The 14,712-nt window shown below is 39.8% G+C and overlaps 1 protein-coding gene across 2 annotated transcripts in view; it reads left to right on the top strand.

Moving 5' to 3' along the window:
• Window positions 1-14,712, top strand: part of zswim8 (zinc finger, SWIM-type containing 8) — a 61,915-nt gene that overhangs the window by 18,020 nt on the left and 29,183 nt on the right. For both annotated transcript variants that reach the window (XM_067609248.1, XM_067609249.1), the window contains exons 2-9: window positions 300-453; window positions 3,040-3,134; window positions 3,403-3,575; window positions 4,092-4,199; window positions 4,331-4,412; window positions 4,630-4,750; window positions 13,293-13,494; window positions 14,099-14,274. In XM_067609248.1, coding sequence (XP_067465349.1) covers window positions 300-453; window positions 3,040-3,134; window positions 3,403-3,575; window positions 4,092-4,199; window positions 4,331-4,412; window positions 4,630-4,750; window positions 13,293-13,494; window positions 14,099-14,274 — 1,111 coding nt within the window. The remainder of the gene's footprint in view (window positions 1-299; window positions 454-3,039; window positions 3,135-3,402; window positions 3,576-4,091; window positions 4,200-4,330; window positions 4,413-4,629; window positions 4,751-13,292; window positions 13,495-14,098; window positions 14,275-14,712) is intronic.

Here is a 14,712-nt window from a genome sequence, read left to right as displayed (position 1 = left end):
AAATCCAATCCATCCAATCTAATTTCATCCTGAATCTCGAGACTTATTGATGAAATAGAATTTTGTTTTTTTGCTTTTTCAATTACCCAGGTAATAATTGTGTTTTATATACATTTTTATTTTTCTACTTTTCCTCACAATTTTTCATTAAAAGAGTTTTTCTTCCAAAAGGAGATATTGTGTTGAGTGTTGATTCTGGCGTATTGTTTGGTCCATTCTGGCTCTGTAGTCAATTTAGTAACTTCTAATTTTCTATAGCAATAGTTTTCATGGTTCCTTTCTTCTGTGGTCTTCCTCAGATGGTCAGGTGATACCACTGGTGGAGTTGTCAGCCAAGCAGGTAGCGTTCCACATCCCGTTTGAGGTGGTGGAGAAGGTCTACCCCCCTGTTCCAGAGCAACTCCAGCTCCGTATCGCCTACTGGAGCTTCCCTGAGAATGAGGAGGACATCAGGTGAGCCCACAAATCCCTAACTTTTTTTACATTTGCAATTAGGGTTGTCTTGATTGACAATCATATTTACTGAAAGTTGAAGAAGTGCAATTTGCTGATACTCTGCTAATTATAAGATATTTTCACATTTACCAACAGAGGAGGACCCTTTTAAACTGTTGAAATGAACTGTTCATTCATTCATTGCACTGTAAAATCCAGTTAGTCTCCTGTGGTAATCCACAACAACTTCTAAGTGCATAAAACATTTTACATTGTTAGAACTAAAAAGAGAAAGCAGCCTAAGCTCTTCTCTCCATTCAGTGCATTAGTTCAGTTCGCCAGTCCATTCATACATTTTAGAGAGTTTTCCCACTACTCAGCTTTGTGTGCTTACACACAGAAACATAAAACAGGACAGAAAAATCAATCTCTTGGGTTAATAAGGAAACTAGGTTATTGACTCAACATAGTGATAATGGTGATGTTAATCAGCCTGAACCATTCTGCTCCTAACCAGTCCTGTCATGTGTGCTATGCACTGTGCATAGGGAAATGTGTCTTTACTACCTCCGTTGACAAAGGTGTCTCGCAAAAGGTTTAAATAAGAAAAGTTGGTGTTTCCAGTTGCACTGACGTTGATGTTTTTTTGAAGCTGACAGCAGCTCTACCTCAGCAAGCAATCTGTTGAGTCACCTCATCAGAAAACATGCCCCAGTCAAACACGTGGAAAAAGAAATTTGTTCTGTCACAAATGGCTGTAAGAATGCCTCAATCCATTGTGAGAAGATTAAGACCATTTTCCAACCAGGTGTCCTGCAAGTCACATTTGGAGAAATGAAGAGACTTGGATCAGGCTATATCATGAAGGAAATGCTGCCCATGTCTGTCCTTAAAAAAATTGTCATGGTGACAATGATGAACATACATAAACGGAATGAGAGTCAAAAAGTCATGAACTCTGTAAACATAAAGCAGTTAAACTGGTTAAACTGGTTTAGCATGCACACATTAATTTTACACATTGTCCAATGACTTTATCCAGTAACATGACATTTGGTCTTAAATAAGTGTAACCATCACCTCTTTTTAATAAATTCAATACCCTCACAAACCTTGACGCATCAGCCTCTAGTATTGGTGGTTAACTGGTGACACAGCAGTGTCAGCATAATACGATCCTGAAAAATATAATACACTCACTTAGTAGCGACAACAGAATGTACTGTATGTTATATTGCTGTATGTTGTTCTATGACAAAACTGAGAATAAAGTCACAAGGCATACATTACAGTACAATACTAATGACAGAGAAATATTGTAATATTTTGAAATATAACAATGTTACAATTTAGAATATAAAATAAGATGAGCTCTTTGTTAAGTCACTAAATGTACCAGAAACATTCCTATAGGTATATTAAAGGGATATTATACAGGGTTTGACCTGATAAACTAAATGAACTAGAGCTCCAGATCTCTTTTTCATGACTCACTACTTGTTGATAGTTTTTCATGCAGTCCAGCTGAATAATACACATATGTTGCTGCCATAATTTAATATATCAAGCATAGTCAATAATACATTTCACATTTGAAGTACATGGAAGTGGAATAAGGCATTTAAAGAAATGAAATACTTAAACGTATTCCCTCATTCTCAGCTGATAGAGTGAGTGTTACTTCTCAGATTTGTGTCAGCAGCTGGAGCTAAATATTAGTTTGTCTGGAGGCTGGTGGACCTCGGTAGTGAACTAAAATGTTACAGACAAAAGCTCTGTTAAACTGTGTTGAGGTTCTTGATATCAGTTTTAGACAGCTGAGATGATTGTTGTCATAGCTCTGGGCAAGCATGTCCTTTGTTCTGAAACTCCCTAATTAAGTGACACTTGTAGCCTAATAAGTTTATATTTTTTGATATTATGACGGTCTTGAAGGATACATGGGAAGCTTCCATCTTTGGGACAGTTTTTAATGGAAGCAGGGGCGTCATGCAGTCAAGTTTTTTGAGGTTTCAAAGTTTCACAATGCATATGTTAATGTTTACACCCATCCAAGTTGTTAGTTAACCAATAATTATCTGCTTTGGCTTCTATGTTTTTGAACAAGCCTCCCCCTATCAGTAACTATCTGCAACTATAATTAAATAACTCTTATTAACACTATTGCATTTAATAATGCAAAACAATTAAATGTTAACTAAAAGGCTTTAAACTCAGATCTAATGTCAGCTGGTTAGCTAGCAGCACTGTTGATTATTTAATGTTAAGTAAAGAAAGCTCACAAACATCTAGCTGCTGTGTTTACTGACACTATTAAGCTCTTGATCCCCTGTTTAGTAGGACACGTTTATTATTATTATCATCATCATTATTATTATTATTATTATTAAGGATAATTAAAAACACTTACTGTGAAAATGGAATTTAACAATTTCTAAAGCCATCCAATCTCAAATATTTGAGGGGGCATGTGTTATGTCTTTGAGAATAAGTTTTCTCCTATCTTTCTCTTCCTGTCTCTCTTACCTCTCCTCTCCCACTCTGCCGCTCGGCTGTGCCTTCTCTGTCTCTCCATCTGTCTTTACCCTACTCCTGCTGCTGCAGGTTGTATTCCTGCCTGGCTAATGGGAGTCCAGATGAATTCCAACGTGGAGAGCAGCTGTATCGGATCAGAGCAGTCAAAGATCCTCTGCAGATTGGTGGGTTGAGTTGTCACTTTTACTATACATAGGTTCATAGAGACTCCTACTGTAAACTATAACCGTATACAGTAGATTATATTTTCAGAAGAGGTACCAGTACATTACAAATACCTTTTAATAGCAGCACCTTTCAGTAATATAAAAATTCAGTGAGTGGAAAAAAGTATGGTTGTAGTTTTGTTACTTTGTGTTTTTGTTTCTTTTGTTTCCCTGCTGTCTTAATTCCATGTTTATCCTTCTGTCTGTGATTCCCGCTATGCACCAGGTTTCCATCTCAGTGCTACAGTTGTGTCCAGCCAAGCTGGTCAGTCTAAAGGAGCCTACAATGTGGCGGTCATGTTTGATCGCTGCCGCATCACTTCCTGCAGCTGCACCTGCGGTGCTGGAGCCAAATGGTGTGCACATGTGGTGGCACTCTGCCTCTTCAGGATCCACAATGTGAGTTTGTATCTAAACGAAGGAATGCTATCAAACTGAATCAAATATTTTATATTTTATATTTTTTATTTTTTTATCAAATCAACCTATCAGTGACCCTATCAGCCAATGGACAAGATATTAGTTGATAGTCCTTTTAGGGGAAAAGTACCAAATACTTCCCAGTTGCAGTTTCTTAGCTCAAGTTTTCTTAATTTCACTGTACATGGGATTGCACTGGATTTTTGGATACTTTGGACACTTGGAATTTATGATGGACATTTTTATATTATTTAGAAACCTCTTTTTAGAATAGGTAATTAATTATTTGAAAAATAATCAATACAATAATGAACAGTGAACAAAAGGGTTTATTGCAGTCATAGAGGGCATTGTTTGAGGCTTCTCTGACTTATCAGTGTATCTGAGAATGTGAATAGTCTTGTATTTTAAAGACTGTGCACAGAGCAGAGTCACTGAAAATGCCAGTTTAGTTAAACAGTGTGTGTGTGTGTGTGTGTTTGTGCATGTCTATAGGCATCAGCAGTGTGCCTGAGGGCTCCCGTCTCTGAGTCTTTGTCCAGGCTGCAGAGGGACCAGCTCCAAAAGTTCGCCCAGTACCTCATTAGTGAGCTGCCTCAGCAGGTAACATCCTCACCCTGAACCAGTTGTTCTCTTAATAAATCAAACTTTTGAACAAAATGCAAGTATAATTTCAATGATGTGTATGTCATATACAAAGCAGGCTCAGTATTCATTCAGTTTTGTGTGTCCAGATTCTACCCACTGCTCAGCGACTGCTTGATGAGCTGCTGTCCTCTCAGTCTACTGCCATCAACACTGTCTGTGGCGCTCCAGGTACAGTAGCACTAATGAAAACACTTGTATGTTCCTAACCTACACCAAGTAAGTAAACCTGATGTAAAAATAAACTGTAAACTGTCTGATAACACAACCAGATCATTTCATTTTATTTACAGATTGTCTCTGTGTGACAGGTTCAGAAAAAGTACAAATTATCTTTGTATATATTCATGGTGTGTGTGTGTGTGTGTGTGTGTGTGTGTGTGTGTAGACCCAACAGCTGGCCCTTCAGCCTCTGACCAGAGCACCTGGTATTTGGATGAGTCGACCCTCAGCGACAACATCAAAAAGACACTGCACAAGTTCTGTGGGCCTTCACCTGTCGTCTTCAGGTACACAATACTGGTCTCACATACTGATCCTCAAACACATTTCTTAAAGGCTTTAGTAGAAATATTCTAAACGTCAGGGATATGCCAGCATCAAGTGAAGTGAAGTGCTGGTCATTATAGAGGAGGAGGAAGGTGGGGGGTGGGACACAAAATCATTTAAATATGGGGATAAAGTTGCACATTTTCAGACCAGGGTATCTGCAGATCTTTTAAAGTCTTAAAAAGCATTTAATTCATTCCCTCAAAAAAGGTCTTAGAAGTTATTAAAAAGTCTTGCATTTCATTCACAAAAGTCTTGTGAAATGTTTTTTCTTTCCTGTTGTAGACAGAAACATTAGTTTTGTTTTGTTTTTTTTGTATGTGGTTGCAGGCCCTCAGAGTGTGATTGTTTTGACTAAATTGTGCTGCAGAAAGTAGGAAACTTAAATGAACTTATATTAATTAATGAATTTGTGTTTGGTTAACACACCCATCATTTTCTGCCACTTATTTGGATCCAGGTCACATTAATTGATATTACTATGAGCTATTGTTATATACAGCTGGGAAGTATTGACAAAAATGCCATATAAGTGATAAACTCATGTACTGCAGAAACCATGTGAGAGAGTCTCTCCTGGGAGACATTCATCGGGTGAAAAAAATGATTCACATAAGAATCGCGATTTTTATCTTCTAAGATCCTGAATTGATTCACAAATGCCAAAAATCGATTTTCTAAATGTTAATTAATGACATTATCAGTGTTGGCCTGGGAGTGGGGGGTGGGAGGGTTGCTTATATATAGTCAATGGCAGCCACACATTTCTCCGTTCTCTGTTTAGCATTATCAGGTTAGGCTAACTCATTGTTGCTAACTTCGGGGCTAACCCCCTTCACTTTTCCAGCAGATGGGGAAAGAATAGATGATTGAAGAACAGATAGACACACTGTAGTCTGTACTGTACATTTACTGCCAGACTGACAATTTACTGTTAATCATTTTCTCTGCTCCACTCGCATTCACTGTCACTTTCCTGCCGCTCGCTCTCTCATTTAACCACTCGCTTGCTTACACACTGCCGTATTCCTTAAAAGGAGATAAGCTAACAGGAGTTTCCCAGGCAATGAAACAGACGTTGAGTCACGTTTCGAAACAGCGCTGCTCAGAGGATCCCAAACGCTATTGTTTTCTGATGAATGGGTAATTGGCATTATTTCTGGCATTTAAAAAAATATTTTTTGGCCTTGCAGGGCTTCTCATTGGCCTGGCAGCCCGCCATAGGGGGAACACTGATTGTGTTGATGAAACAAAAAAGGTGGTACTCAACTGTGAGGCACCTGGACGGTGTGCAGTGTGCACAAGCTAGAATTGTCTTGTAATTCATCTTCATCTTATCTTTATCTTTGGGAGACAAACATTAAGTATATTGTGAATACTTTATACACCATCACCCAGAGACTCATGTAAGTGGGGTGGAGCAGCAAACTCCAGCAGTAACAAATAAGACCAGCAGACCAACACACACTGCAGCATTTAACAACTTAAACCAACTCTGGTGGAGTGAAGAAAAGAACTCTGTGCTCCATCTGTTTCATCTCAAAAACCCTGCATCTGTGTAGCCTCTTGGACAGTGATGGCTTTCCTCAGAGCTAACAGTGCTATAGAGAGGCTGCTCTCCACTGCTGGAAACATAATGTTAATAACAACATAGCACTGCACTCCACCTCCCCCTCCCCTTACTCCAGATCCAAACACACCAACTTCGGTTTTTACTAAAGACATTTAACCAGTGATGTTGGTCAGTAAATTACATTTTAATTTTGTTATTCTCATACAGGGAGAAGACTGTAAGATACTTCCAATTGAATGCAGTTAACATCAAAAAGCTGCATATTCTCACACACTTGTCTCTCCTGACAGTGAACTTCATCAAGACCATTTATCTTAACTGCCAGTTATGTTTCATATTGCATTTCAATGGACTAAGGACACCAGTGAATGGTTTGGGACATGGTGTACAGGCTTTATGAGCAAGTCAGGCAGTGTGGTGCTCCTCCACAGAGTTGTGCAGAGGTATGGGGTGGGGGAGGGGGTGTGGGCGTGTGTATTTGTAACCGCTGTGAAACAATCAGAAATAACGTTTTGTTTCTCTCTCTCTCTCTCTCTCTCTCTCTCTCTCTCTCTCTCTCTCTCTCTCTCTCTCTCTCTCCCTCTCTCTCACACATTTACAGATGAATAATATTTCCATAGTATCAAGGATAATACAATTTGAGATTAATTAAAGAGCAAGAAAATGGCAGAGAACATTAAACACGTTTGGTTAAATAATCACATTTATATATGAATAATATTGAGTGTCGAGGATAATGCAGTTCAATAATGAGAAGAAAAAAATACAATTCATTAAATAAAATAAGATAAACAAATACATAAATAAAGAGAACAAGAATATCACAAAGAACATTAAACACATGTTTTGTGTGTGTTACTCCACTATATAGTCACATTTACTGTACAGTGCTTGCATTGGCAGGACTGTATAAAGTCACAATGTTGCCAAAGCATAGAAACACTGTTGAATTAAGGTAAAACAACAATAACATGACATTCACAATATTAAATAATGGAACAGATAAAAATAACCATATGTATAATAGACATCAAGATAATTGTTTGTCACATTCAGAGATGTTTTAATTATCCCTTAGTTTGTGACATGCAGTCATGTATTGTGCAGCAAAGTTTGCTGCATGTCCCTATCTGTTGCTTTTTACATTTTCATCTAGCTTTGTATCAAATTTCTTAAAGTATTCCACTCTGATATTATTATATTTGTCACATTTTAAGAGGAAGTGCATCTCTGTCTTTACCTCACCTGTTGTGCAGTGACCACAGACTCTTTTCTCTTGTGTCGTCCTGTCTCTATGGCTGACTGTGGTCACTCAGTCTGTATTTGGTCAGGATTTGTCTCTGCTTAGTATCTCTGACAGTGGAGAGATACTCTGTCAATTTATTTTCATGGTTTAGGGTCAGATAGCAATTGAGTTTGTTTTGAGTTTTGGTTCGATTGGCCCAATGTTCCAGATAGGCATCTTTTGTTAGTTTGATAATTTGATTGACTCTGATTCATGGTTGGAAAGCAGTGTTGGTCTGAGGTTGAGCAGAGTTTTTTTAATGTTAATAATCAGTGGGGTAACAGCTTAATTCTGCCCTGCATGCATTGGTTGGTGTTTTTCTTTGGACCTACAGAATTCTGCATGCAGGGTCTCTATGGGATGCTTGTCCCATCTAGTGTAGTCCTGATGACTGAGTAGACTCCAAACTTCACTACCATAAAGGGCGATTGGTTGGATTAATTTATCAAATATTTTTGTCCAAATTCTCATTGATATGTCTATTTTGTAAAATGTTCTTCTAATTGCATAAAACGCTCCACATGCTTTTTGTTTCAGTGCATTCACTGCCAAACTAATGTTACCTGAGGCACTGATTTTGAGCCCTAGGTAATCATAGTATAGGCTGTGATCTAGATGGATGTTTCCTAGTTTGAATTGATATTTGGTTTCCTGAGATTTGGGCCTCTTTTGGAAGATCATAATTTTAGATTTTTTAAAGTTCACTGTCAGGGCCCAGTTCTGACAGTACTGCTCCAGGAGGTCCAGGTGCTGCTATAGTCCTTGTGTGGGTGACAGCAACACCAGGTAATCAGCATAGAGCAGGAATTTAATTTCCTTATTGTTAAGGGCCAGGGGTTCCAGACTGCTCCAACAGTACAGTACTTAAGTCATTAATGTAGATGTTAAATAGAGTTGGAGACAAGCTGCTACCCTGAAAGACGCCTCTCTGGTTTCCTGTTGACTGAGTGGACTAAAGGAACATAAATCTTACTCAGGGTAGATATTGAGTAGTAAATGTTTACATTTGATTCAGAGTGATTTGTTGATCTTTGAGACCTATAAAAGTATCTACTGCAGTGAAATGGAAAGAGTAACCAAATCAAATCTATGAATGTATTGAATTGAGAGTTGATTTTGAATTGCAAATCAAATCGATTTTGACTCATGAATCGTTTTGAATCGCAAATCGATTGTGAATCGAATCGTGACCCCAAGAATTGGAATCAAATCGAATCGTGAGATTTCCTGAATTGTGAACCTTTGGAAATAAGTCCCGAGCTCCAGATCTCAGGATAGCGACCTGATTTGAAGGATGAGATTGAACAACTGAAGCAGTGCCTGTTTCAGCTCAGGGCTGCTGTGTTTCACCATCTCTGTCCTGATGCCATCAGCTCCACATGCTTTCCCAGACTTTAGTTTTTATATGCTGTTTTCAAATTCTTCATTGTAATTAGGTAATCAAGGGGGGTTCTGATTATTTTTGATTGTTGATTCAAAATTGTCAATTTTTCTCTAATTTGTTTCTGTTCATGATTGAGATTGTTAGGTGAAATTTGCTCATGTAGCTTTTCAAAATGTTCTTTCCAAATGTTCCATTTTTTAGGGCCAAGTTGTCTGTTTTGTTAAGTTGTTCCATCTCTCCCAGAAATGATTTTGATCAATGAGTTGACAATTCTGATCATGATATTGTTGTTTCTTATGTTTTATTATCTGTTTGTATTCTCTCAGTGTTTCAACATAATTTTCTGGCAGGTCTGTGTTTTGTGGCTGATGGTGTTTCAGGTTGGATTGCTGTCTTCATTTTTTTCTGACATTTTTGCAGTCCTTGTCATACTATTCTTCCTTTTTCAGTCTCTGTTTAGATGCAGAGCTGTTCTTAGTAAGACCTGCTTTACTGGCTGAATTATGATAAATATCATTTATTTTTGAAACAGCCATGTTTAATTGGTTTGGTTGAAACTATACAGAGAGGAATGTGTTAATCAGACCAGTGATTTAATGTGAAGTAATTATATTTTTAAATCTAACTTCACCATCAGGAGTCGATTTATATTTATTGTTTATTTTAGGTAATTTACAGGGCTCAGGTTCTGTTATTTTCTTATGTACAGTTGGTACATAAGAAAATAGGGGGGGCTGAGGGGAGGGGAGGGGAGGGGGGGGGGGGGGGGGCTGAAGGGGAGGCGTATAGAGGACTGTCCAAAGATGTGGCTGTCACCAGCATGATCCACTATGTCAGGCTCACATCCTGTTTTGGCATTTAAATATCCCACCAACAGGACATTACCCTGGGCTGGTAATGTCCAATCTCTTTATGGAGATTTGCAAAAAAGTGTTCATCATAATAGAGCGACTTAAGGGGGGAAGTAGTACAGATCATTATCACATTTGGCAGTATTTTTGTTTAACTTAAGCCAGAGGTGTGTTGTTGCTTTTTTAATTATTTTTAGATGTGATGATAAGTCCTCTTAATACCACACAATAACCTCACCTGAATCTCTACCGTGATGTATGTGTTTCTGTTTGAGGGAAAGTAGTAATATCTCTCTGTAGTTTGAGGGACAGTGGGTGTCTGTGTCATCTCGACACCATGTTTCTAATATGACAATATCTTGACTTCTAATGCTAGAGATAAATGCTGGGTCTGTGCTCTTCAGTCCAAAAGCGGAAGAGAACAGACCCTGAATTTTCCATGAACTAATAGAGATTTCGTTAAGAGAGAACAGTATGTTCACATTTAAATTCAATTCAATGGTGATTCAAAACAGAAAGAACAGAATATAATCGAGAACTAAGGAGCAGGCAGCAGCCTGATTTTTTTTGGTTTTTTGTCCTTTTTTCCTAACCAAGAATCTTAAAGATGGTGAGAGGAGAGGTGTAGTAGTTGCTTCACCTCTCTAATGTCTGAGTGGTTGGCCACTACCTGTACTAAGGAAGGCTGCATCCCAGGGAGTGGCATGGCTTGAACCATGTCAGGCTGTGCTTCTGTATAGTATGCTGCTCCAGATATGAGCAGTTTGTCTCAGTTCTGGCACCACTCCTTACCTGATTTACAGTGGGTGGGGTTCTGCCAGGTTGGGCTCCAGTTGGCTGGACTCTGGTTTCCTGATCTCCGGTTGGTTGGGCTCTGGTAGGCTGGGCTCTAGCAGGCTGAATTCTGGTAGGCTGGGCTCTGGACAGTTGGTCTCTGGTAGGTTGGGCTGATGGCTGTCTCATCTCCCGTGGCCAGTGTGTTGTGTGCTGGTGTCCATGGCTGAGCTGTGGTGGTTCTGTGGTGGTGTGTGGGTCTGAAGGCTCTCTGTCGGTTGTTGTCCTTTTTAGGTCTTCAGCAAACATCCAGACATGATCCCAGTCATGGTGGACGTGGTCATACAGGTGTTCATATGTCAGAGTGGGGTGATGGGCGATGTTGACATTGTTTAGTGTTGCACACTCTGAACTGATCACCCTGTTTATGTTGTGGATCAGGTTCCAGGGGAAGTCGGTCCATGGCAGCAGTGCGGAGATGGTGATGTTAGCCCTAAGAAACTTCCTGTGTGCTTTCTGAGCCACCTTGATGATGGCCTCTGACACCTTCTCTCCCTTACGGCGCAGGTCATTAGTTCCCATGTGGATGATGATGTTGTCAGGGTCACCCAGGTGGTCATGACAGAGGAGTTGGAGAGCTTTGTCAATGTGAGGACACCAAAACTTCCCCACACTGTGACAAGGGAACAGCTTTCTGTGTTCCAGGAATTTGCCATTAGATTCAGTAAGGATTGCAGTTTTAGGGTGCTGGTAATGGAGTGGACCCTGTTCCTTTATGATTGGTTCTGCTCTGGCTGGGCAAGGGACTGTGTGTAAGGCTGGAGGGGCAGTGTTGTCTTTTTATTTCATCTTTTTTAAAATGAATCAGGAAGCCATCAGCAAAGCCTAACTTTACTTTTAACAGTATCAAACGAAGAGAAATGTCTTCCCGTCTTCCTAGTAACGTCTTCATCCTGCCTCATGGCAGGGTTGTACAGCTTTGTTCAAGCTGATCTCTGTTGTGATTGGCCACTACAGCATTATGTCAGTTTGTGTTTCACCAAAAGTTGATTCTGGTTCAACTTTCTCCCTGCGGGCCACTGCAGTGCCCCTGTGGCCCCCACCCCCGCAGCCTAAACACACTACCCCTATTCAAATGAATGGGAGGACTGGCATTTTTGCCGCAACGCCAGATTTGGTGTGAATTCAGCCTAAGAGACTTAAATAGTGCTTCCTATTCTGTTTATTCAACCGAAAATTCAATTTAAATCGAGAATCGAATCGCAACGTGAGATTCCCTAAGATTCCCTCCGCTGTTCATAGTGTTTCACTTGGTTGTTCATATGAAAACTGACAGAAATACTTCTGTCAAGAATGAAAAAAGAGAGAAGTTGAAACCCTGCTTACTCTCTCACCCCTACACAGCTGGCCAATCACTGCAGGAAGTGGGTGTGAAAGTTGGATGGTCAGTTTTAAAAGTTTCAGAAATTATCAGACACCGCCCCTCCAGTTCCACAGTTGGATAGGTGTAGGGGGAGGGGGTTTCTAAGGCTCCAAAGCTGTTTGAGCATCCATCAAGCACTTATGTATATTGGTGCCTTAGAGGAATACTCTAGTATTAGTAAAGGCCCCTTTACACGGTGGTGTTTTGTGCTATCTAAGATGAACATTGACAAACATTCATTTTCAAATCACGTTGAAATCAAGAAACATGTTGAAATCTTGGGACATCAAACTGTGGTCTTAGATCACATGGTGAGAAATGTCCACCAGCTGCTGATTTGGAGCTTCGGCAACCAAAGACAGACTACAGCAAAATTCTGACAGTGTTAAAAATGTAGGACCAAATTCTCACAATGTGTCTGTTGCTACAACCCACGTCTACAAACAATCCAGTCAGAATACGACCTGAAATGACACCCAATACGTTGCCCGGCCCAACATTCCATTTTCCACAAGCGCCATTTTTGGATAAAGTTTTGGAAAAAAAACAAATGCACACACTGCACACACCACACAAACCAAAATGATTCAGGCAGAATGAAAAAGAGGTTTGTGGGACTTTGTGGGGCAAAGGAGAAAGCCTTCCTAGCTTTGCTGCATTTTCAAAACATCAGAGCAGTGCAGGTGGATGACATGGGCTGATGACGTTTCTGTGCTCTTATATACTTATTTCTATTCATATTGTAGCAGTATAAGTCACCATACAGTCATTCAATTGATATTGTACAGTCTGGCACAGATTGCCACCAAGATTTTCTGTAATCCATTTTGCACAGTGTGACGTATACAATAGTTGTTGTTGCACAGTCTAAAGGTTGGCTTTACAAGTACTGTCTGTGTATCCAAAGCCCGGTATAGCTCACACCTTTGTGCCACAGAGCTCCAGTGTTGTCCAGACACTATTAAAAATTCAAGAAATAGCTCAACCTCTGTATTGGTGACATATTTCCTCATTTTGATCAACACAATGACTTTAGTTTATTCTTACTTTATTTTTTACTCTGTTTTACTTTCACCCCCTCTTTCCTCCTGACTGATATAGCTCAATGTTAGTCCACTAACTTTAGTGTGTGTGTGTGTGTGTGTGTGTGTGTGTGTGTGTGTGTGTGTGTGTGTGTGTGTGTGTGTGTGTGTGTGTGTGTGTTATCCATAGTGATGTAAACTCCATGTACTTGTCGTCCACGGAGCCACCAGCTGCTGCTGAGTGGGCTTGTCTGCTGCGACCTTTGAGAGGCAGGGAGCCAGAGGGAATCTGGAACCTTCTGTCCATCGTCAGGGAGATGTTCAAGAGACGAGACAGTAACGCTGCCCCGCTGCTGGAGATCCTCACTGAGCAGTGCCTCACCTACGAACAGGTACATTCTTAACATGACAGGGGCTCCTGTTGCATTTAGGACTTTCTTCATGTTGCTTATTGACTCTGCTGACCACCATCCTTTTGCAGCATACAGGCATTATGGCAGTGCCCCCAGGATCTAGTGTTTTTGGGTATTATTGTGGCCCAAAATTACAGAATTTGCAGCAGTTTGTCTCAAAAATTGCATTGCATTTTGCTGTCTTTAATTTATTTTAGATAAATGAAGATAATACCTAAAGATTTCAAGGCTGATAGGCTAACATTGCAAATTGCAAGAGATAATGATAACTAGGAACTTTTTTTGTCCCTTATCCTGATATGAGTGATTACGTTTATTATATCTTTGTTTATTTTTCCTTAAATATTCATGAGGCAGCTTACAGTGCATACATGCCCGTGGCAGGCCTGCTTAAAATTACTAAAACTAAACCTGCATTTCCTTTGATGGTGTCCTATAACATATTCATGAAAGTGTTTTGTATCGTTTCCATGGAGAGAGGCGTGTCGATATAGCTCTGTTGTGGCAGGAGGATGGCAGTTTTGTTTCAGTGATTACGCACAAACACTGAACCTCTCTGTGATGTCTGACTGTGTGTTCTCAGATCATCAGCTGGTGGTACAGCGTTCGGACATCAGCATCCCACAGCAGTGCCAGCGGACACACTGGGCGGGGCAATGGCCAGTCAGAGGTGGCAGCTCATGCCTGTGCCAGCATGTGTGATGAGATGGTAGTGCTGTGGAGGCTGGCAGTGCTTGACCCCACTATGAGCCCCTGCAGGTCAGACACTGCTCCCTGCTTCTTAAACTGTCGCTGGGAAAGTTATGTAATATCAGCACATTTATCACTTAATTATAGCAATAGATAATATATTTAAGAATAGGACTGCAACTAACAAATCTGTCGATTATTATGACCAATTTGTCTATAAATTGTTAAAAATTTGTGAAAAAATATCATTCACAATTGCTACGAGCCCACAGTAATGCTTTTGGTTTGCTTGTTTTGTTCTTACCGATATTATGAAACGTAAAGATATTTACTTTACTCTCAAATATGACAAAGTCACACACCAAATCCTCATATGTGAGACACTGAAACTAGAGAATGTTAGAAGTTTTTGCTGTAAAAAATTAATCGATTAATAAAATAGTTGCTTAATTTCTGTTCATCAACTAAGTGATTAATCAACTACTCATTGAAGCTCTATTTAGTATA

This window comes from Thunnus thynnus, chromosome 14 (assembly GCF_963924715.1).
Source record: "Thunnus thynnus chromosome 14, fThuThy2.1, whole genome shotgun sequence".
NCBI classification, from domain to species: domain Eukaryota; kingdom Metazoa; phylum Chordata; class Actinopteri; order Scombriformes; family Scombridae; genus Thunnus; species Thunnus thynnus.
The sequence above is the reverse complement of the archived record's forward strand: the minus strand, read 5'-3'. Positions and strand labels throughout refer to the sequence as shown.